The 24,481-nt window shown below is 46.2% G+C and overlaps 1 protein-coding gene across 2 annotated transcripts in view; it reads left to right on the top strand.

Moving 5' to 3' along the window:
• TRPC7 (transient receptor potential cation channel subfamily C member 7) overlaps window positions 1-24,228 on the top strand; it is a 141,805-nt gene extending 117,577 nt beyond the window's left edge. For both annotated transcript variants that reach the window (XM_045394288.2, XM_005557853.4), the window contains 5 exons: window positions 5,124-5,319; window positions 10,750-10,971; window positions 11,652-11,732; window positions 20,693-20,768; window positions 23,365-24,228. In XM_045394288.2, the coding sequence (XP_045250223.2) occupies window positions 5,124-5,319; window positions 10,750-10,971; window positions 11,652-11,732; window positions 20,693-20,768; window positions 23,365-23,534 (745 nt within the window). In that variant the 3' untranslated portion in view covers window positions 23,535-24,228. The remainder of the gene's footprint in view (window positions 1-5,123; window positions 5,320-10,749; window positions 10,972-11,651; window positions 11,733-20,692; window positions 20,769-23,364) is intronic.
• Window positions 24,229-24,481: the final 253 nt, after the last annotated feature.

Here is a 24,481-nt window from a genome sequence, read left to right as displayed (position 1 = left end):
TTACCTCATCCCTGCTTTCTGCATGACAAATCAGCCCCAACCTTCCCACACACCCACATTCTCCCCCAGAGAAGGGTGAATCGTGGCCTATTCAACATCACTCACAGGCACTTTTCCTCTTTTACTTCATTAGGAGTGCTTCTTATGCTGGGGTGGCCTATTGACTAACTTCAGTCCCTTCCACTGCAGGCCCAGAGTCAAATATAAAAAGACAGCATGGCTGGAATAATCAGAAAGAGTATTTGCATGAAATCAAAGGTCTGTGATGATCTTTGAAGATTAGAAGAAAAATGAGGCTTGTTCAGAAAACAAGCAGCTGAATTATTGACTCCATTCAGCCCTGTGTGGAAGCACCTGAGGGGCTGAGGGGCTGTATGTATGCTGGGAAGGGCAGAGGCAAACCGAGCCTCCCTGCTTACAGTCTCATAGCCTTCTTTTATCTTACTGGGCTTACTTTTAGACTGGGACCTCCAAAAGGACAGAAACACATTTGATCTGGGCACCTGTGAATCCTCATCACCTGGTATGGTGCCTGGCACATAGTCAATTCAATAAATACATGAATCAAAATAATAGCTGCTATTTATTGGACTTCATATTTCGCATAGGTTGCCCATTTAATCTTCATATCAACTGAACAATAGAAGCATCATGATGCCAATTTCCTAGTTGGGTAAACTGAGACTCAAACAGGCTTTGTCCCATGCCCAAGCTCGTACAGCCACTATAAGGCATTGCTGAGATTTGAACCCAGGCATGCACCCTGGATCTTCTCACTCCTCCAGCTCCGTGTCATCTCCTGTGATTGACACAGTTGAAGGAATCTGTGGCAAACTCTATAGCTAGCTAGGGTGGATGGAAAGAGGATGTAGAGCCAGTAGTTGCCATTGCTATCAGTAAAGAACCTCAAATCTAGTCTTAAGACCAGCTAGTTCACAGTGGGGCTTTCTGTGAGACAACTAGCTTTATGGCAAATAGAAACCAGCCTAATTCCAAGATATTTTCTTCCTGAAAGCCAGCCCCATTTCTCCCAAATGACTGGCTTTCTACCCCATCCCCTGGGTTCCAGAGCTCATGAAAATTGTGGATGATGATTAATATATAACTCAGAGAGCCTCATAACCTCATAGGGCATTAGGGCCAGCTCCAATACCTGAGCCCGTAGGATAAGTGATTTACTATTGACTCATTCCAATGCCAGCCTTCTCTCTGAGAATATATTACTATGTGTGCCCAAGGTCAAAGCAACACAAGTCTTTTCCCACTCAGGGTGGTGAGGTCAAGTTTCATTCATTTCCTACCACATGTTAAGTTGGAAGATAACACAACATGGCATCTTAAGTTCATTGTAGAGCTCTAATCACCATAAAAAGCATCAAGTTTTCACTGAAGATTTTTTCCTTTTTTTCCTACCAGGATGTCTGTCATTTTCATATTGATTTATCAGCTCTTTGTGTAAGGATATCATCCATTGTTTGTCTTACGTTTGCAAATACCAATTCTTTTCTCAGTCTTTTGCCTTATGTTTTTACTTATTATGTTTTTCATATGTACAAGTAAAGTTTTGTGTGGTCAAATCTCTCAAACTTTGTAGTTTCTGAAACTTCCCCCAGCCCAAAATTATGTAATAAAATCTCACCAATACTTTATTCTAGTGTTTTTACCATGTAATTTTTTTTTTTACATTTAACTCTTCCATTCCATTCAGAAGTTATTTAGTTATATGGTTTGAACTATGGATAAAAGATTGTATTGCTTACAGTTTAGCCCAGATAATTGGACATAACTCAGCCCATAAGGTGCCCTCTAACAACAACAATTAGAAAAAAAAAAACAGCAACATAATTAATCCATTCAGTTAGTTCACTTGTCTTCATGACAAGAACATATATGTACAAATGAAAGACCCTAGAGCCTCAAATGGTGAATCTAGCCATACTGGGTGAGTCAAGCCAATAGGCCCACCTGTCTTTAAAAGAAGATTTTATTACCTCATTAATTTTGCTCCATGAAAAGAGAAAGCAAGGGCCATAGATGTTCTCCCTTAACGGCTTAGAAGAGATCATTAGAAATGCATAGTTTAGGGTCAGACACGGTGGCTCACGCCTGTAATCCCAGCACCTTGGGAGGCTGAGGCGGGCAGATCACGAGGTCAGGAGTTCAAGAACAGCCTGGTCAACATGGTGAAACCCCGTATCTACTAAAAATACAAAAATTAGCTGGGCATGGTGGCGCGCACCTGTAATCCCAGCTACTCTGAAGGTTGAGGCAGGAGAATCGCTTAAACCCAGGAGGTGGAGCTCGCAGTGAGCTGAGATTGCACCACTGCACTCCAGTCTGGGTGACAAGAGTGAAACTCTGTCTCAGAAAAAAGAAAAGAAAAGAAATGCATAGTTTGTCTAAGACCCTGTCCTGCCCAGACAGATGCAGCTGGTTGTTGCTCTGGAGGCGTGGCTCCCACTCTGGCAGTCCCAGTGAGTTTGGGTGTCTTGTAGAGCCTCCTGGAGAAATGGCCAAATCCAAGTCCAGGAGTTACTCCTTCAACTTCAGAATAGAAATAAAACAGATGTGCGGTACTGAAGATTGTCTGGAAGACAGACAACAAATTGAACAGATCAGCATTCCAGGCCAGGTTAATTGTCCTGAGCTGTGGGGGTCAGGTAAAGGAGGGACAAAGGCAAAGCCTCGAGATTTGTAAATATTACCTTGCTGGAACACATACTGCTTAATAAGCCAGGCCTGTTTATTCAGATTATTGACACAATACCTAAGACAAGGCACCAAGGATAAATCAGGGCTCAGTGGCAAAATTTATGGCAAGATGCAAATGAGAAAAAAATGGAAGCTGAATGTAGGCCCACTTTCCCTAGTAGAAATTCAGAGGGTTTTCCCTGGATGTGTTCTGTAATTACTCACTTCATTTGTGTCAGCCAAAGGTTTCTGGGTTGTTCCAAGGTAAGAAAGGGAAGATGAATTTGGGTAAAACCTCTCTCTATGGCAAGTATGATCCATTCCTTGGTTGGTCCATGGCAAGTGTGTAATCCAAGATCAGCCCTTATCTGCCCAGCCTCCCCCTCAGACACTGTGTTCTCCAGTTTTCACCTGATCCTGCCAGGAAGGGAGCAACTCTAAGAGAGATCACGACCTACTGTCACCTTCCAGTTTGGAATTTAGGGTTCATCTGTTGGTTTTGGAATCTGTCTGTCACTGTTCCCTTCCACGAGTGTGATAACTGAAAGATTGCTTCGTAATGGGACACAGTACTGCAGTGAATCACAACACAGGGTGGATGACATCTTTTCCACACAAAATGCTGCATCTCACATGAGAAAAACAGTTCTCCTCCTTTCCAGAATAGCACCAGGAGCTGGAGCTCTGCTATAAGGGCTTAATACCCTGTTGTTGCTTCTAAACCCCCAACTAAATTATTTCTCACTAATGCTAAAATGAATTCAATGTTTCAAACTCACAGTTTTAAAAGAAACCAAAAACAAACACTGACAATACAATCCCACTTCAAATATCAGTTTTTCAGACTCTGAAGGGTGTGCATAGGGAATGAGCCAAACAACTGGGTAGACACACACACATGCACACACACACACATACACACCCCACACACAATCACACTCAGGAGAGCTGTAAATTCATGCGAGTCAAGAGTTGGATTTTTAGCCCAAGTGACGAGTACCAGTATTTTTGTACATCTTGTCAAATAAATACCAATCCTTGAGAAATGCTGATATTTTTAAAGATCTAGCTAATCCTGGCCATTTGTGGGTGAGCGTTGAAAACCTGAAATGTTAAAGAGGAAAAAAAAAAGTGCTTTCTCATAGTGGTACCAAAAATCTGGATGAAAACTAAAAGAACTACGCTTAACCATTCAGAAGTTACCAGATACACTTGCATGGTCTAAACCTCCCAACCAAAATCCAGCTTTCTTATTCAATCCCAGGTCATCAACCTGATGCAGGGTCATGGCCATAGAGTATGGACTATGAAATGCACTTGGGTCTTATTCATAATACTGCTGTATTTCAGTTACTTCGTAGTCTCAAAAGGGCCAAAGAGCAGTGTCCTTAAAGCCGAGTCTAACCTGAACTGCCCTCAAGACACGTGCAGCATCTAACCTAAGTGAGCCGTAAGGTGAGGTTTGGGCAGTCACCTGGTGATTTTGAACCATGTGGGCACACCAGAATCTCCACTCTCATTCTTGATAATTCAGCCCCAGTTTAGAAAACTTAATACATGTGGGTAGCCTCAGCTCTGTGTCATGGAGGTCATATGAGAGCCCACCCAGAGCTGCTCATGAGGCTTAAGTTAGCTGCTCTGTGTTGAGTGCCTAGAAGTGTCAAACTCCAGGGACGCCATCCTGCTGTGTGGACACTGCCCACTTTCCAGGTATCTGCCATCACTCCCCTTCACGTGGGCTGTGGAGTCTGAGAAGAAATGGTTAGGGCTTAATGGAAGGAAGAGTGTACTTTCTGGAGCTCATAATGCACAAGAACAAACATTTACCTAGGTGTTTAATTTTAAATGTTTAAGTTAATTACAGTAAGAGAAAAGTGATACCACAACCAGGAGTCCTGATAAATGGATTGAATAAAAAATAGCCTGCCATTTTTAATATTCTTTCAAAGTCTTCTTAGAAATATGAATGTCACATTATCTCAGAATGCAGGCGCCACCAACCAGCCCAGCCCCACTCCAGGATAACTGAGCACTCCAAGGTAAAGCCTGACCAATGGCAACTTTCATTTTAAAAGTTCAAGCTGGCCAGATGCAGTGGCTTACATCTGTCATCCCAGCACTTTGGGAGGCTAAGGTGGGATGATACCTTGAGCCCAGGAGTTTAAGACCAGCCTGGGCAACATAGTGGGATCCCATCTCTACAAAAAATAAAACAATTATCCAGGTGTGGTGGTGCACAGCTGTAGTCTCAGCTACACAGGAGGCTGAGGCAGGAGGATGCTTGAGTCCAGGAGGTCAGGGCTGGATTGAGCCATGATTGAGTCACTGCACTCCAGCCTGGGTGACAGAGTGAGACCCTGTCTCAAAATAAATGAATAAATAAAATTTAAGCTGATGCAAACTACATGAAAGGACTGTCTGTTTCTTTGCAGGGTTGAAGAAAGTTTTAAAACTTTATTTTGGTCCATATTCGGCTTATCTGAAGTAATCTCAGTGGTGCTGAAATACGACCACAAATTCATCGAGAACATCGGCTACGTTCTCTACGGCGTTTATAACGTCACCATGGTGGTAGTGTTGCTCAACATGCTAATAGCCATGATCAACAACTCCTATCAGGAAATTGAGGTAAGGCCAGGTCACCGAAAATGCTCGCTGTCCCTCATCTATTTACATTGCTGTTTTCAGCAATGAGGGGAATGATGTTAGAAGGCCATGGTTGTTAAATGTGTAGCCAGAACACCAAATAACAGGCATTCTTCCTGGATTGCTTCTAGAAATACTTCTGGTCAGTCTGCCCCATGGCCTTGCTGCTACCACCATGAGGCCCAGCGAGAGTAGAAAGAACTGGAGTCATGAGTCTTCTCTCTTTTAAACTTGTCTTCTCAGGACATCGTGCAGATGACAATGGCAATCAATCAGAATGACTGTCTTTTAGCCCCCCCAGCCCCTTTTGCCTCTCACATGTTATTTATTAAGTACCTACTGTAAGCCAAATCTGCACTAGGCACTGGTGATACCAAGATGACTAAGACACAGTTCCTGCCTAGAGAAACTCATAGTCCAGTAAGGAGATCATACAGGGTGATCAACAAATTCCAATGCCCTGGGGCCAGTGCAGTCAGGTTGTAGGGGGTGGTGTGGGGACAGAGACAGAGATTGACTGTGGGGGAAGCTTCCAGAGGTGATGCTGGAAGGCCATTTAAAATGAGAACAATTTTGCCTGACAGAAAACGGGGTTGAGAGAATGTATCAGGAGGCAATTTATGAAAATCTAAAAGGCATGAGCCATAAGCTATTGATTGCAGCTTTGTTTAGAATAGCAAGAAATTAAAAACAAACTAAATGAGCATTAATAGGAATCTAATTAAATAGACTATGATGCATCTGAAAAATGGGATGCTGTGCAATTCTATTTTAAGAAGGATAAATATGTTCTCTAGATGCTGATGGGGAAAGACTTTCAAGTTACAGTGGTAGGAGATAAAAATCAAGTTCCAGAACAATGAATATAGTGGGCTTTCTCTTGTGTAAGAGAGAAAGAAAAGGGAATGTGATTCATTTGTGATTGTATAAGCATATGGAAAGAACAAACCTCTGAAAGGTCCACAAGAAGGACACCACGGCGTGCCTGTTGAGAGGTGGGAGTGGGAGGCATGGTGGGTGGAATTCCTTCTCTTTATACTTTTTGTCCTTTATAAATCATGTTGTTGTTTTACCTACTATAAGATTAAATAAATGAGCTAAAGTTAAAACAAAATAAAAAGCACTGACCTATTGACACAACAATTCCAATTCTGGGAATAGATCCAATATGATTTTACACAGATGTTCGTTAAAGGAAAAACCTGGAAATAGTCCATTGATAGGAGAATGTTTAAATAAACTGTGATGTAGTCACACTTTAGAATAAGGTGTAGGATACTGTACATCGACCATGAGAAAGACCGTTTTGTACTGACATGGGAAAATCCCTAATACATTATTAAGTGAAAAAATGCAAGTTGTAGAAAAATACATATAAGGGAATCTAATCTGCATAACACTACAAATGTAAACATATAGAAAGGAACTCCAAGGAGGCGACAGTGCTCTTGACCAGGCCTCCTCTGGGGGAGGGAATGAAAGGAGAGAGAAGATCTGAAATGGGACTTTCACATTTCCTGGGGCACCTCTGTCCTTAAAGTATAAGAAACAATGTTTATGTACTTCTTATACAGAAAAAAGTAAAGATCCCTGTGTATTAACTTGCTAGGGCTTTCCTAAAACATACCACAGACTGTGTGGCTTAAACATTAGGAGTTTCTTCCCTCACAGTTCTAGAGGTCACAAGTCCAAGATCAACATCAGCAGGGTTGGCTCCTTCTGAGCCTCTCTGCTCAGCTTGCAGATGTCCACCTTCTTGCCGTGTCCTCACACACCCTTGCCACCAGTCCAAAAAGAGGGCCCCACCCTCGTCACCTCATTTAACCTCAGTCACCCTTTAAAGGCTCCATCTCCAAATATAGTCACCTTCTAACTTAATGGGGGTTAGGGCTTCTACATAGGAATTTTAGGGGGCACAATTTAGTCTATGTTACCCTCCCCGAAAAAGAGTACTCTATACAGTAGGGAGCACATGAACCAAGGCAGGGAGGGATGAAGCAGTGTGGTATGCTCAGCGCTGCAAGAGCGTAGATTGAGCGAGGAAAAAAGGCAAGAGGTGAGAGGAAGAGGTGAGCCTGGCCATGAAGCCTCAGCTGTTGCCCTCCAGAAAAATACAGCACATCATGGATGGACAAACAACACATATATTTTTAAACCATTTTACATACTTAGTCACCAGTGTGGATAATGAGCTCTTGTCCACTAGTCCTTCCTGCCCTTCTTGGCCTCAGTTTCCCCCGGTGTAAGAGAAAACCAGATGGTGCCTGGAAAAACTGCAGGTCTCTGCGCCACTCTCCCCGGCAGTCTGCCATATCCTAACAGGCATGTAATGCTTTGGCTGAAATGACAGTAGCATGGGAAACCTCGCGGTTGGCTGTGAGGGATGCCCACTAGCTGAGGGCAGGAGCAGGCAAGCCCACGGCATGTGATGCCAAGTTATCCCACCACGGACAGGGGCCCCGACATGCAGAGAGTGTATTACAGCCCCACAACTCCCCTCTGGGCTCTGGACTTCTGGGGCAGGTGAGGGCACATGTTCTCACCTCTCTTACTGGACCATGGAAGGTACCACTGGAAAATGCCAGGCGTTCATGATCACATGTAGTTTTCATGATGCAAATATTTGTAAACCCTTCCATGAGAACACTAATTTATTGGCTCAGTAGATCTTAAGCCCCTGCTGTCCAAATCCACAACGCCTGCCCCTCCATTCAACTCCCCCCACCCCAGCCCCCTGCCTCTGCAGGCAGCACAGCCTTCTCCAGCAGAGAGCTCTGCCCTGCTCCATTCTGCTCAACCCGCCTCCCCAGCCGCTGCCACTGCATGGCACCCTGCCTGCCTGTGTCTTCACCCCTCTCTTGCTACCTAATCCTTCCTGTCAGCATTTAAATAAGTCTCTTGATCTTAAAAAAAAAAAAAAAGAAAAAAGAACTATGAAAAATCCTCCCTCTATCTTACTTTCCAGCTCCCAACCTCTTTCTCCCTTGTTCCTTACTGCCAGCATCCTCAAGTTATTTACACTTCTCACTGCCTCTTCCACGAGTTAATTCTTACAAATTCTCTACTCCCCACCCCACCCACCCTTGACCTTGTTGAGGACTGCTCACTCCTCGGATCTGAACCCAAACACCAGCCAGTTTTCCCTGACCCCCAGACTGGGTCAGTGGCCTCAGTACCTAGACCCTCCTCCAGCTCTGGGTACAACAATAGGTAAAAGACTAACTAACTAGCTGTTGAACAGCTGCTTATAACCCTGTACTCTTGTGGGCCTCTCCTGGGCCCTTGCTGGGCTCACATCATTGGCCAGACTGTGTGTTCCACCACCGCATGGATTGTCATGCCCAGGGCCTCCCTAGCACATACCAGGTGCATAGCAGGTGCTTCATCAATGCTAAGGGACTGAAGGTTGACTGCTAGGCCTATGCTAGGCTATGGAGATGAAAATCACATTTGTTGAGGGCTTACTAAGTGTCTGGCACTGTTCAATGTCATCTACGCATTAACTCCTTTAATCCTCTCAGCCTATTCGATAGGTATTGCTATGCTTATGTTACAGATGAGGAAACTAAGGCCCAGAGTGATCAGTCACCTGCCATGGTTGCATAGATAGTAAGGAGCAGAGCCAGGATTTAAACCCACACAGGCCACAGAACCCATGCACTTTGCACTATACCACACTTCCTCTCAGGATGGGTGTCCCTGTTACAACTGTCCTGTACAGCGAGACCAGGAGTGAGCCCTGCCCTCACAAAGCTTCCAACCTAAAAGATCCTTATAGGATGTCCCCAAGTGAACCAGGCCCAGTGTCGATCCTCAACAAAAGCAAAGTGGTCAAACCTGCTGGTTATAACCCTGTACTCTTGTGGTATATCCCAGCAGCCTCTCCTGGGCCCTTGCTGGGTTCACAGCCCCTCAGAGTGTAGTCACTGTCTGTGGAAAGAGGAACCCACTGCCCAGGGAGCACATACGCACTACTGATCTCAGGGCTATGTGAGGGAAGCAGTTTTATCTCCATAAGCTCAAGACACTCAGCTAAAGTTACACAGCTAATAAGGGATTTTGAGCCCAGGTCCATCTGTTTACAAACCCCACACCTCTTTTCTGGTCTCAAACTGCCCTCCTAGGACAGAGGTTCGAGGAACCTGTCTAGACAAAATACACCTGCTCCTCTCGGGGACCCACTCAGCATTCTGGCATTGACACAAGGTCTGAAGGAACAGAACCTGGGTTTAAGTCTAACCCCACTGCCCCAGAAGAGAACACAGCTGGATCCCCTCCTACAAACTACACTCAGGCTTTGCTCCCCTTGAATTACATATGTAAGATCTATAAACATCCTCCCTGGCAGCACTCTGACCAATAAGAAATATACTGTGCTGTCCAATGTGGTAGCCACTAACCACATATGCCTATCAAGCACTTAAAATGTGGCTGGTCCAGCCGGGCGCGGTGGCTCACGCCTGTAATCCCAGCACTTTGGGAGGCCGAGGCAGCCAGATCACGAGGTCAGGAGATCGAGACCATCCTGGCTAACACAGTGAAACCCCATCCGTAATAAAAACACAAAAAATTAGCAGGGCATGGTGGCGGGTGCCTTTAGTCCCAGCTATTTAGGAGACTGAGGCAGGAGATGGCGTGAATCCAGGAGGCGGAGCTGGCAGTGAGCCGAGGTCGCGCCACTGCACTCTAGCCTGAGCGACAGAATGAGACTCCATCTCAAAAAAAAAAAAAAAGTGGCTGGTCCAAATAGATGTGCTGTAAGGATAAAATTCACACTGGAGTTTGAAGACTTAGTATGAAAACAGTAAGGTAAGCTATCTTAATATTGTTTTATAATGCTTACATGTTGAAATGATATTTTTGATCTACTGCATTAAATATAATATATTACTAAAATTAATTTCACCTGTTCGATTTTACTTTTTAGAATGGAGCTAGTAGAAAATTGAAACTTACCTATGTGGCTCATCTTTTTGGCTCACAATATATTTCTAGTGAGCAGCACTTCTTTAGAGGTTAACAAATACAGTAACGCCGTGGTGGCTGGTGAATCAGCTAGCAGAGCTATAAAAATTAATGACTAGCCAGATTAAGTGGCGGTGAGAAAAGTTCTTTGGCTAGCTGCATGTGGAGAATGTTGGTAAAAGTACCCAGTGTAGAACAGGGGTGGTTAGTATGAACTGGTCGAGGCTTCTCAGTCATGAGTCCGAAGGACAGAGGCGGAAAGAGTGACCATTGTGCATGGCTTTAGTGAGAGTAAACTCCCCTTCTCTGTGCCATCTGTAGACGCACCAGAGTCCTGCTTAGAAGTCTGCTCTCCGAATGTGTAGGCTGTGTCTCCGCTCCTCAGGATGGGCTCCGTTGTTAAATCGCGGCCTTCGAGGGTGTGTTGTTGTTTCCCTTGTTCCACAGGAGGATGCAGATGTGGAATGGAAATTCGCCCGAGCAAAACTCTGGCTGTCTTACTTTGATGAAGGAAGAACTCTACCTGCTCCTTTTAATCTAGTGCCAAGTCCTAAATCATTTTATTATCTCATAATGAGAATCAAGATGTGCCTCATAAAACTCTGCAAATCTAAGGCCAAAAGCTGTGAAAATGACCTTGAAATGGGCATGCTGAATTCCAAATTCAAGGTAGGTAGCCTGTGGTTTATGGGGCTGGAGAAGGCAGCAGGAGGGGGCGGGCAAGTGGAGTGTGTTTGAGTCATATGGCTGCCCTCCCCCACCCCATGCAAGGGGGGCCAGGGGCTGGGAGGGCCGGTACTCTGTAGAGTCTGCCTGGACACATCTGAAAGCTCCAATGCCAGCAGAGGCTACTGTGATACCCCCCTTTCTCCTTGCAACCCCTTGGAGAGGTGCCCTGCTGGGGACTTAGCAAGCTGCCTGGCTAAGCCGTGACCCCAGTGAAGGGAACACCTTAGTGGACTTGGAAATAGAACAGCTTTTCTCAGAAAGTGTCTGGAAAATGATCTCTGAGAAAAAGGTTTCCTTCCCATTCTCTGGCTCTCCTGGGGATTCTCAGTGTTTGTTAGTATGTTAAAACCCCTGGAGAAGAGACATCCATCTAACCTTAACTCAGTGCTTTCCAACCAAGTTGACTAAACAATATTCTGTAACCCTTATTAACGTCCTACAGAGCTAAAGGTCCTAGAAACAATGTTCTAGGAAGCCAAGCAGCACCGGGTCAATCAGCTTTCAGAAGCTGCCTCACTGAGACAGCCCCGTATGTGGATACTGTTCAAGTCCTACAAGATATGTAGGGATGCATGTATGTTTTTGTGTGTGATATGTGTGGGTTTGTTTGTTTTATCCAGAAGACTCGCTACCAGGCTGGCATGAGGAATTCTGAAAACCTGACAGCAAATAACACTTTCAGCAAGCCCACCAGATACCAGGTAACCACCCCTTTCCCAAGCATCCAAGCATGGGCAGAAGTAGACTCCACTAAGACACAGATTCAGTCCCATGGCTGTGTCATCCCCCAAGAACACAGCTTCATTCCTTCCTTTATTGCACAAATATTTATTGGGTGCTTACTATATGTCAGGCACTGTGCTACTTCCTGGGGATACAGATAGAGATGTGGTTCCTTCCTCAGTGGCACCTCCAGTCTAGTGACAATGGACAATGAACAAGTCAACACAGAGATAAGTGTATGCCCTCAAACTGATGACAGTGACAAAAAGAAAACAGGAGGACTCAAAAACAGAGAAAAATAGGGAGCTTCTGCTTAGATACGGTTTTCAGAGGGGACATCTTCAAGGAGAGAACAGTCAGCCAAGACCACTCGGATGCAGGAGGCAGCCATATGTGACCTTCCGGGCAGAGGAAGAGAAGGGTGGCAGGTCCAGAGCAGCCTGGCCCTATGGAAGCAGAGAGCGGAAGGAGGTGAGGTCAGAGGACCAGACCACTGTCAGGATGGGGGAGAAGGTAACTTTGCCCAGGAAGGGAGATAATGAAATTGTATTCGTGCTTTAAGAAACCACCTAACTGCTATAATGAGAGGAGACAGGTGGGGACAAGAGTAAAAGCAGGGATTCCAGTGAGGAGGATGTGACAGTCATTCAGGTACAAGGCATGGTTGCTTGGATTGGGGTATGATCAGGGTGATGGAGAAAAGCAGACAGATGCAATACACTTTCTGGATGTATAGCTGCTGGGCACATATGGGGAGGGTGAGGCACACCCAGCATGGCTCCCAGGTTTCTTTCTTAAGTAGTCAAGTAGATATAGGTGTCTTCAGACTTGGACTGCCAGCCTGCCAAGTCTGTTGTCAGAAAAATTAGAAAAAGAACTTTTGTGCTTCCAATCCTTGCATTGCTTTTGGAAATGAATGCCAGATCTCTGTATCCGTTTGGATCAGCCCATGCACCAGTGATAAACGATAGCTACGGATAATCAATTATAAAAGTGCAGGCCACTCCTTTCCTGCCTTCCACTTCTCGATGACCAGCAGTTTCACCTATGCTGATCGCTTCTTATCAGATGTAAATTTTAAGCTGTCCTGAGCATGCCTTTGGGTGGAGGTGATGTGCCCCTGGTGCCACCTTCCCACAGGGAGCAATTACAGACTTAGATCTTTTAGATATAGGTCTCTAATTGAATCTCTCCAACCATATTTCAGAAGCCAGCTGTGCAGTTAGGAGGATTTAATTGCACAATTAAGAAATGGCTCATCCCTCAAAGAGCTTATAGTTCTGTCAGATGACAGGCGAAAAATTAGCAATGGGCAAATCTTGTGTTTAATCGCGCACAAAATTGGGACTGACTGGTTTGATCTGCTTTGAGCTATTTTACAAAACAAAGCCTTTGGTCAGTGGAAGGATTTTTATTTCTCAGCTTTTCAGAGAGAAGTGTAGATTATCTGTGTCACAGAAAAGATAGATACCCAATGGGTTAGGGCCAAATCTCTCCTAGGTTTTGAGCAGAATCCGCTCCTGAGATACAGGAAGATCAATTCTGTGTGAATGTCCCATCCCAGAATGAATCCTTTCTGAAGGAGACCATTTCCTTTTATTTATTTATTTACGTACTTATTTACTTTATTTATTTATTTTAGACAGAGTTTCACTCTTGTTGCCCAGGCTGGAGTGCAATGGCACAATCTCGGCTTGCCACAACCTCCACCTCCCAGGTTCAAGTGATTCTCTTGCCTCAGCCTCCCGAGTAGCTGGGATTACAGGCATGCACCATCATGCCTGGATAATTTTGTATTTTTAGTAGAGATGGGGATTCACCATGTTGGTCAGGCTGGTCTCGAGCTCCCGACCTCAGGTGATCCACCTGCCTCGGCCTCCCAAAGTGCTGGGATTACAGGCGTGAGCCACCGTGCCTGGTAGGAGACCATTTTCAAAAGCAGTCTCAGAGCAGTCCCCTCTCTGTCTTCCATCCTCGCTGGTTGAGTCCATACTGCCTTGAATCTCCCCAGGAACTTCCTGCTGTGATTACAGAGATTGGTCGTCTACAGCTTCAGGCAACTGATGACCTCGAAAAGCTTTGCTCATTTTGTAATTTGTGACTCCACAGAAAAAGCCTGAGGCGACTTACTCAAATAGTTGTCACAGAAAAGAAGAAACAAAAAGCCAGCCAGTAGGCATCAGAGGAAAGGGACTGAGGGAGCGTAGTCTTTGCACATCGGCTCTTGGCTCCACCCTGCTAGGCTGCATGGCATCGTCCTGAGTCATCATCTGCTCACAATAGGAGTAAACCCTGAGATGTCACTAAAAGACACCTGGATGCAGGCTGGACACTAGCTCAGGTGTAGTCGCCCATATTCCTTGGAGATGGGCACTGTCTTCAACCTCATGTAACAGATGAGGGAATTGAGGCTCAGTGGCCAAGGCCACAGAAGTGACTGAACTGAGATCTCTCTCAGAGGGCCCCCCTCTCTCACCACATCATGCTGCCTGGATACTGGCCTATTATTTATCTTCATAGTGTTGCACCAGCACCCTCCTCAGAACCTGTCTTGCCTGTGTTTGACAGTCACCAGGAAGAGACCTATCTGAGCCTTCCAAGCACACAGTGAAGAGGCAAAGAGCAGGAGAAGGCACTGGGGCACTTTTGCTATCACCAGCAGCAAGGACAATTTGAGTGGGGATCTGAGTACGGCTCCTCTCTTTCCTTGGGCCCACCAGTGGTCTTCCAAGTAGCATTGCTTTCCTCCCACAGCAGCTTCCAAATGTGCAGAGAACATTAGCAGCCCAATTCACCCCCTCTTTCTTACAATCCAGGCCCTAGGCAGAGCTGCTGTCACTGAGCACATATTCCATCAGCCTCTCACATGTTGTGGCTCTGAGAAATCACTTAGTGTTCCCAAGAAGATAAAAGCACCATCATTCACACACATTTAGTTACTAAGCTTGCTACTTTTTTGTCTCTTCATTCAATTTCTCGACTGTTAGCGTTTCAGGTGTTTATTCTGCTGTTTGTCAATGCTTCTGCTTTTGTGAGGTCTTTGTTGTAAGGGAAGACAGCTCCTTCAGACTTCAGAGGCTTTCTGTGTTGTTTCCTTAGACTCCAGGGTGTCTGGATTGTTATTTTTCACAAAACCATTTTTTGTAATGTGTTTTCCAGTCTGGGCTCTGCAGACCTGAGACCCAACAATGGAGCAAAACCATGATACTGGTGAGATGGCCAAAGTATGCCTCCTCCCCAAGCTCCCTGTGATCTGTTCCAAGATCCAGCTTGTCAGTTTGTTGGGGCAGGAAGTATACAGACCCACATACTCACTCTGAGAGGTATATTTCTTTATGGTGAAACTAAACAAGTGATATCCCAAATAATAGATAGAATCCAGGCACATCCATCTTTCACATACACGCCAATCTTTATGCTGCAATCTGCTCCCCAAAAGCCAGTGGGGAGTTCTCTTTTCCATCTTCTAAATGGCCTTTACTGAAGAGATCAAAGCAAAGAGGATGGACAACTTGCCAGTGCCTATTTCTTCTATTCTTGTGTCTGATAAACCTCAGTTTAATGAATGACTTGTCCTGTGATCCATTTTGTCCACTCTCTTCCAAATGTTCCTCAATTTCTGTTTTCCTAGGTGACCACATTGCTTCCCTCTGGATCCTACCTCATTGGCCATCATCAACATACAGTATGTGTTCTCTCCCTTGCTTCCTTATCTGTGTCCTCATCTTCCCTGGCTGTGCAGGGAGAGTTGTCTCTCTCATAGAAAGATGTCCTGTATTCCCCTTCACCACCAGCAGCCAGAGGCCATCTGGCCCCTTGTAGTCTGGGCTGGGTCTGGGCTGTGGGAACTGTGTGCCTTCCTCTCCAGACGCAGGGCTCTGCTTGACAACTGCTGTTATCCATTGTGCATCTCATCTTCATCCTCCTGAGTATTCTTTTCCTGAGTGATAGCACTAAATATACTTATCTCCAGTACTTTCTAATGCATGGGGCAGGGCAGGGAGAGTAGACACTACCAGGGACATAGTAACTTGGAGAAAGCTTATTATCTCCATGAAGTGAAAGAATTCTATGGAAGATAGCAAGGAGGTATCTCATACTCATCACAAAACATACACACACACACACACACACACACACACACACACACAGATACACACACATTTCCCCCACATAGTGAAAGAAGGGAAGCTTTCTACGTCCATCTTTTCTATTAGGTTGGGGCAAATGTAATTGCAGTTTTTCCATTTTAATGAAATCAAATAGAAATAGATATCCTATCAAGGGAACCAGCCCCCAGTATTTCAACGTAGGTTCTTTCTATTTTCCATAAGCATCGGCCGGCTGAGAAACAAAGAGAAAGAGTACAAAGAGAGGAATTTTACAGCTGGACCTCCAGGGGTGACATCACATATCGGTAGGACTGTGATGCCCACCTGCGCCACAAAACCAGCAGGTTTTTATTGAGGATTTCAAAAGGGGAGGGGGTGCAAGAACAGGGAGTAGGTCACAAGATCACATGCTTCAAAGGGCAAAAAGGAGAATAAAGATCACGTGCTTCTGAGGCCAATAAAGATCACAAGGCAAAGGGCAAAGCAAAGATCACAAGGCAAAGGGCAAAATCAAAAACTCCTGATAAGGGTCTATGTTCAGCTTTGCATGTATTGTCTTGATAAACATCTTAAACAACAGAAAACAGGGTTCAAAAGCAGAGAACTGGTCTGACCTCAAATTTACCAGGGTGGAGTTTCTTCCCCACCCTAATAAGCCTGAGAATACTGCAGGAAACCAGGGCGTATTTCAGTCCTTATCTCAACCACATAAGACAGACACTTCCAGAGTGGCTATTTGTAGACCTCCCCCCAGGAATGCATTACTTTCCCAGGGTCTTAATTATTAATATTCCTTGCTAGGAAAAGAATTCAGCGATATCTTCCCTACTTGCATGTCCGTTTATAGGCTCTCAGCAAGAAGAAAAATATGGCTCTATTGTGCCCAACCCCACAGGAAGTCAGACCTTATAGTTGTCTTCCCTTGTTCCCTGAAAATTGCTGTTATTCTGTTCTTTTTGAAGGTGCACTGATTTCATATTGTTCAAACACACATGTTTTACAATCAATTTGTACAGTTAACGCAATCATCACAGTGGTCCTGAAGTGATGTACATCCTCAGCTTACAAAGATAACAGGATTAAGAGATTAAAATAAAGACAGGTGTAAGAAATTATGAAAGTATTATTAGGGAAGTGATAACCATCCATGAAATCTTCACAATTTATGTTCCTCTGCCGCAGCTCCAGCTGGTACCTCCTTTCAGGGTCCCTCACTTCCTGCAACAATATCCTCTGTGCCATCCATGTTAAATAGAACTTTTGGCCATTTCTCCAACCATTTCAGGCTTTCTGGTGGCAAAACTGGCTTTTGAAGGTATCAAGTTGTGCAGCATGCACATAACAGAAGGGAAGTTAGGTCTCTATGAGGACATGAAGTTTTTTTGGTTTATGAGACAGAGTCTCACTCTGTCACCCAGGCGGCAGTGCAATGGCACCATCTTGGCTCACTGCAACTTCTGCCTCCAAGGTTAAAGCAATTCTCCTGCCTCAGCCTCCCAAGTAGCTGGGACTACAGGTGTGCATCAACACGCCTGGCTAAATTTTGTATTTTTAGCAGAGATGGGGTTTCGCCATGTTACCCAGGCCGGTCTCCAACTCCTGGCCTCAAGTGATCCACCTGCCTCAGCATTCCAAAGTGCTAGGATTATAGGCATGAGCCACCATGCCAGGCAGGACATGAAGTCTTTAAGAACTGGCAGGCAGTCACACTGCTCTCCCTGAAGGTCCCTGTCACTCTGGGAAGTGCCCTGGAGGTGAGGAGGAAGGCTAAAGTTTCCCGGCACGTCTGCAGTGCTCATCTGGTTCTGCTTCCACAGGAAGCCTTTATAATCCTAATGCACACTGACAGCTTCAAAGTAAACCTTTGCTTTTCTACCCTCTGAGCCCTAGGTCAACAGAAACCCTGGCTCAGGTTGAGCATGCCAGTGCTCAAGAGTGGGTCATGAGCATTCCTGCCAGTGCCAGAGCAGAGACCCCCTTCTTCAAGGGATGACCACTGTATGATGTCACCCAGCCTCTGAAATCTAGTGAGGCTTCCCCCTGCATAAAAAGACTCAGTACCCAGACATGGCCCAAACCCTCTTTGACTAATAGGGGCCAGTTTCCCACATCTCTTTTCCTAAACCATCTTGAGCCTTTATTTTGATGCCCAGATGAAGCCCCAGCCATGGTTTCCATGCTGGTTAAATCTCAGATCTGCCACTTTCCAGCTGTGTGACCTTGGAGAAGTTACATCAGTGTCTGAGCCTCAGTGTCCTCATCTGTAAATGGAGATGACAACTCCCATCTCACTGAGTTTCTTGGAGGAGTCAGTAAGATGACTTTTGTGAGAGGCTGACACAATCCTGGTCTATGGAAGCACTCAATGCATTTGCTTCTTTGCATCTTCATCCTTTCACCCTTCCTCCTGAGGGGCTCCTCTGCATTGAGGGAGACTACAAGCAGGATCTCACCTATCCCAGCCAAATAGGGTTTGAGGGGCACATTTTCTATTACTAGTAAATATACGCCATGGAATGTTCTTAAATACAAAAGGTGCACACCAAACAGGAAGGGCTGCAATTCTGGCTGAACCTATGAAAGGATTTTCCTCAACGTCATTTGACTACCAATCTCTGGCTTATTATTTTACATGAGAAACAGTAAAGCTCTTTAATTGATGGATCCAGAAACTGAAGAACCCTCAATTCCTGAGGTTTGCCTTGAAAAGGCAACCAACTTTAACTAGGTCCCTTTAATTTTGTGTCAGCCTGAAAGCTTGCCGTGGAAGAACACTTCTGAATTTCTTATTCAGTAAGAATGACAGATACCTAGGTGTCTGTTTTGTTATGTTGTTTTTTTTTTTTTTTTTCATGAGAACTAGTTTGGGACAAAGTTTTTGTCTTGTTTTGTTTTTCCAACTCAAAGTGAAAGCAGCATTATTGAGTCTCATGGAAAGGGATATGTGTGTGTGTGTGTGTGTGTATATATATATATATATTTTGTATATATATTTTATATAATCTCAAAAAATATTTTTTGAGATATATATTTTATATATATCTGAAATATATATATATATATATTTTTTTTTTTTTTGAGATGGAGTCTCGCTCTGTTGTCCAGGCTGGAGTGCAGTGGCATGATCTCAGCTCACTGCAACCTCCTCTGCCTCCCAGGTTCAAGCAATTCTCCCTGCCTCAGCCTCATGAGTTGCTGGGATTACAGGTGCCCACCACCATGCCCAACTAACTTTTGTATTTTTAGTAGAGACAGGGTTTCACCATGTTGGCCAGGCTGGTCTTGAACTCCTGACCTCAGGTGATCTGCCCACCTCGGCCTCCCAAAGTTCTGGGATTACAGGCATGAGCCACCGCACCTAGCTTGAAAGGGGTATGTTTTTATAACTTAGATAACTTACTTTATTGACTAGACTATATCCATGAGAAATTCAGCACTGCAGTTTAACCACTAGTAGGATAAGACCCAGGCTTCTCTGAGAAGGATCAGCAGGAAGCAGCAACGGTCAATTCTTCAGCCTGAAATTAGATCACGACTCAAACCACAGAGCCAGTTGGCCCATGAGCCCAAGGGCTGAGGAGGGGCAGCGCTGGCCTGAATGAGCTAAACCCAGTGTTATCCTAGAGAGCCTTTTGGGTTCAGGTGAAGTCTTGGAATCACAGGCCAGGAAGCATCTCTGTGACAAGCTCTTCACGGTTAAAGGGATGGAAAGAACCATAATTGATGATAACAAGTAAATCCTCCAGCTCTTTGCATCCAGTTCACTTACTTTTTATTTGCAAGATGCTTTTCCACAGCCTATGTAGCAAAGCTAGGAACAGAATCAGGTCCCTACAGGTCTCTTCAAACTGGAAAATGCTGCCTCTGTCCTCTTGGTCCCCAGGTGTGAGCAGGTGAGAAGGCCACAGGAAGGGAGGACCAAGGAGCAGGGAAATCCCTTCCTCTCTTCCACAGTGCTCATCTCTTGGAAGATTCAGAAGTCTCGGCTACCCGAGTATTTTTAAATCCTGTGATTTCGCAGGAACCCTGGACCAACTAGCTGGCAAAATCCAAAGTTCACCTCCTGCAGTCTTTCCTACACTTGGCTCTATTCTTGGTGTGTCTTAAGTGTTTATTCATGCCTCGCCTGCTTAACGAATTCGGTATTTGCATAATGAACGGAACTTGAGGGCCAAATCCTTCTCCAGTGTGACTCCGGCAGCACAGTGTCAGGCCTGTGGGAAGTGGTATCTCTGTAAAACCCCAGAGGCCCAGCTGTGTCTGCTTCTGCTTCTGGTAGGAATTTTCCAAGGTACAGTGGACTTATCCTCCAAGCCTGGTCCTAACTTCTGTACCCAGCGGATCTCCTCTCATGAAGCGCACACTGCTCACTGTGACCTCCGAGGGAGGCAGCTCCACCCAGGCAGGCCTGCTAAGTCTTCCCCAGCCCTCCATCCTTGAAATAGAACTGAGGTCCAGGAAAGATGACATGACTGAGTAGGGCAGAGCCAGGCCAAGGCCCCTGGAGCAGAGACGTGGATCCAGGATTTCCGCCACTCCCCACTCCACCCTTTCTCTCTGTCTCTCCCTCTCTGCTTGGCTCAGTTTCCTGCCACAGAGAAGTATCCCAGGTTCAGGTGGACATTGTGTCCTGTAGGGGAGGCTAAACAGAGACTGACCAGGTACCCGCACTGTGCAGGGTACCCCTCCAGAGTGAGGCGCCAGGCATGGGAGGGTCGCCGTGGTTGCTGAGGCTCTTCAAGTGAGGGAGGGGTCCTGCTACACCACGCAGGCTGCCTCTGCACTAGGCCCACCCTGTCTGATCCCTTCGTTGCTTGACATTTCAGAAAATCATGAAACGGCTCATAAAAAGATATGTCCTGAAAGCCCAGGTGGACAGAGAAAATGACGAAGTCAATGAAGGTAAGTGACTGGATTTCCACCTGCGTGGTGATTTAAAATAACACGGGTTCTGCGGGTCTCACCGGCCTACGGCCACAGTGTTGTCAGGGCAGTGTGCTCCTTTCCGGAGGCTCCAGGGAGGCTCAGTCTCCTTGGTCATTCAGGTGTCAGCAGAGTGCATTTCCACGGGGCTGCAGGCCTGTCCCCATTTCCTTGCTGGCCTGAGCTCCAGCTGGGCTGCCCTGAGCTCCAGCACTTGGTCTGTGCATACAGCCCCACCACCTCAGAGCTGGCAGCAGGCATCAGGCACTCTCATGCTTCATTTGCCCTGCCTCATCTTCCGTTGTCCCATCTCTGACCCCACTCCTCTACCTTCCTCCCCCACCTTTTTTTTTTCTTTGAGATGGAGTCTTGCTCTGTCACCCAGGCTGGAGTGCAATGGCACAATCTCTGCTCACTGCAACCTCCGCCTCCCGGGTTCAAGCGATTCTCCTGCCTCAGCCTCCTGATTAGCTGGGATCACAGGTGCATGCCTCCACGTCCAGCTAATTTTTTTTTTTTTTTTTTAGTAGAGATAGGATTTTACCATGTTGGTCAGGCTGGTCTCAAACTCTTGACCTCGTGATCCGCCCGCCTCGGCCTCCCAAAGTGTTGGGATTACAGGCGTGAGCTACTGAGCCCTGGCCCCTCCTCCACTTTTAAGGACTCACGTGATTGAATTGGTTCCACCAAGATAATCCAGAATAATCTCCTTCTGTTAAGGGCAGCTGATCAGCAACCTGAATTCTATTTGCCACCTTAGTTCCCCTTTGAGAGGGAACATGACTTACCCACAGGCAGAACACCAGGGATTAGGACAGCGACATCTTGGGAGTGGGGGACATTCCTCTGCCTCCCACAGCAGTGGTGGCCTTGAGCCAACCTTATGCCTCTTGAGTGCAGGATGGTTGAGAATTCCAGTGCTGTACTTCATTCCGTGGTGCGCGTCCACTGAGCAGATGCACACTGCCTTTAGGGTCTGCCACGTGCTTCTAACTGGCCCTGTCCAGTCTCAGTTCGAGGTTCTCAGCATCTAACTGCCAGCCGTGTTTCTCAAAGTGTTCCCCACCTCAGAACTAGCTGTTAAAATTACAGACTCCAGACCCCACCCAGACTGATGAATCAGCATCTCTGGAGTGGGGCCTGGGATCTGCTTTTGGAAAACTGCACCAGGGGTCTCTGATGCACAATGAGGCTTACCGGCCATCTTATTTTCACTGTTTGGGTTATTTTCCAGTCAATTTTAAGCAGTTACTCTTAGATGAAAAGCAAATTACTTTATACCAGGTAATTAATGAGATACCTATGATAAGTATTTGCTACCTAGAAACAGCCTCATCCACGAGTGAAGTTTCTGTTCTCCTCGCTTGGGCCACAGGGAACTACAGAAAGAGCCTGGTCATTGGGTGACCCTCTGCTTCATCCTGGGGCACCCAGCATGCAGCTTGAAGTCAGCCATGACTGAACTGCCCCTGAGCTGACATGGTTTAGGGGTTGACAACAGCCCACCTACCTACTCATAGGTCTCAAACAAACAATGGCCAAGTGTCATGCCAGCCAGCCTCAAGCAGTATGTAACTGATTCATGTGAACATCACTGATCATAAAAGGTGGGGGTGCTCAGGTGTCATGCCATCTAACTTACACCATGAAACGGGGGCTCAGTGAAGCACCTGATAAAAATAGGGGGTATATCCATTTGTCAAAATGGTTCAAACTGTACCTTTAAGATCTCTACCTTTTATGTATGTAGACCATACCTGAAAAATAGATGAGCAATGTTTCCACAGACAGTGGACTCCCACACAAGCCAAGTGCAGTATCTACAGTATTAGGAAAGATCCTTCTGACACCTGTTTGTGGTTAATAGAAGATTCCCACAGCCTAGACCCATTGGACTTCTAACCACAAGGTTCGCTGTGGAAATAAAAGTGAAGGTCCCTGCTAGGTGGTCCCTCATTATGGAAGGAGGAGGCGGCGGGCATTGTCGCAGCTCCTGTCAGCGAGGTGGTGCTGCTGCTGGTGTGGGCTGAGTGGACCCTGCTCAGGTGGCCAGCTCACTCCCAGGAGGCTGGCCAGCTCCATGGCCACCATGGCTGCATCTGCTGTGCCAAGCCATTCTCTCCAGGGTCCTGGGAGTTTCTCTTCTCTACAAATAACTACGGCAGAACAAAACATAGCATCTTCAAAATCAATGCTCCAGTTAATGGAGTTGTTGTCCAGAGTCTTGAAATCTGCCTTTAAAGACTCTGAAACAAACTTTTTAACAAGTATTTTATGAAACAGGTGCTAGACACAATTCACAGCCCTGATCTTGACTCCTCCTTCAAATCCCTAAGGGAAAGGTTTTCCTGGAACGGGAGAAGAAGGGCTTTCTATGGGTCGATGAGTCCTTCAGCGGTGGAGGAGTTGGGTGGTTCTGGGTTCAAATAGAGCCCCCTTTGCCTCACCTTCAACCCTGGTGGGCTGGCCCGGGACCCGACATTCCGCTGGAAGGATGCACATGCCCACATCCGCATAGGACAAGCCCCCAGCTTCCACCTGCTCAGACTCAGCAAAATCTCCTCTGTCCTCGCAGGCGAGCTGAAGGAAATCAAGCAAGACATCTCCAGCCTCCGCTACGAGCTTCTTGAGGAAAAGTCTCAAGCTACCGGTGAGCTGGCAGACCTGATTCAACAACTCAGCGAGAAGTTTGGAAAGAACTTAAACAAAGACCACCTGAGGGTGAACAAGGGCAAAGACATTTAGCAGCCCACATCGGCGTCTGTGACTTCTACCAGCATTCCAAGGCCAGGGTGGATGCCCTGGCCCCCATCCCTGGTGGGGAGGGGTCCCCAGCCCACTCCTCTAGGACATGAAGGGGATCCCCTGGCTCAGTCTCTTGCAGCATGACTGACATCTCCAGCCCGCTGGCCTGCCTAGACCCAGAACTGCTGTGAATCTAGGCGGTTGGGTAAGAAAAGCTATCACGGGAGGAGGGGAGGAACAGTTCCCTGACGAGTGTGAGACCTTTGGTCCAGCCACAGTGAAACCCATCCCTGTGGCCAGAGCAGGAAAAGGCCATCTTGGGTGCACACCTGTGCCCTCCCACTGCAGGTGGGACTGCAGCTCTGGCTGTGTCCTGGGAAGACAAACACCTCAACCCACAAACTCCTTCTCACTCCCTCCCTGCCACTCCCCAACACATCCAAACAGAACCGGGAGGTGACCTGTGATCTATTCTTAAGTGCCAGATGAGAACACAGCCTAATAGCAAAATAGTTCTATTTGTTTATAAAAAAAAAAGAGAGTTTAAAAATCCTAAATCGAAAACTGTACTGTAGGTAGCACTGTTTAGAAAACAACAACAAAATCCAAATGATGTATTTTTACCTTTATTAAGATTATCTTGTATTTACTATTTTTACCTAAAATGGAAAGAAATAAAATTACCTCATAATAACTTCTGTGTATACGCTGCCGGGGCCGCCCCACTCGCAGGCCCAGTCTGGAAGTGGCCTTGGGAACCTGTGGCCCAGGGACGCTCTGAGAAGAGAATGGGCTGGTGCGATGGGGGTTGAGTGGGGACGAAGGCACCACCCTCCCGAGAGTCATGCAGCCAGGACCCCCAGGAGCTCCAGCCTCCACCTCCAAGCGCCTCCTCCTGTGCCCAGACCTAAGGTCAGGAAGGGGGTAAAGGAAATGCAGAATAAGTG

Source organism: Macaca fascicularis, chromosome 6, assembly GCF_037993035.2.
Source record: "Macaca fascicularis isolate 582-1 chromosome 6, T2T-MFA8v1.1".
Taxonomy (NCBI): Eukaryota; Metazoa; Chordata; class Mammalia; order Primates; family Cercopithecidae; genus Macaca; species Macaca fascicularis.
Note: the sequence above shows the minus strand (reverse complement) of the source record. Positions and strands in the feature narration are given on the sequence as shown.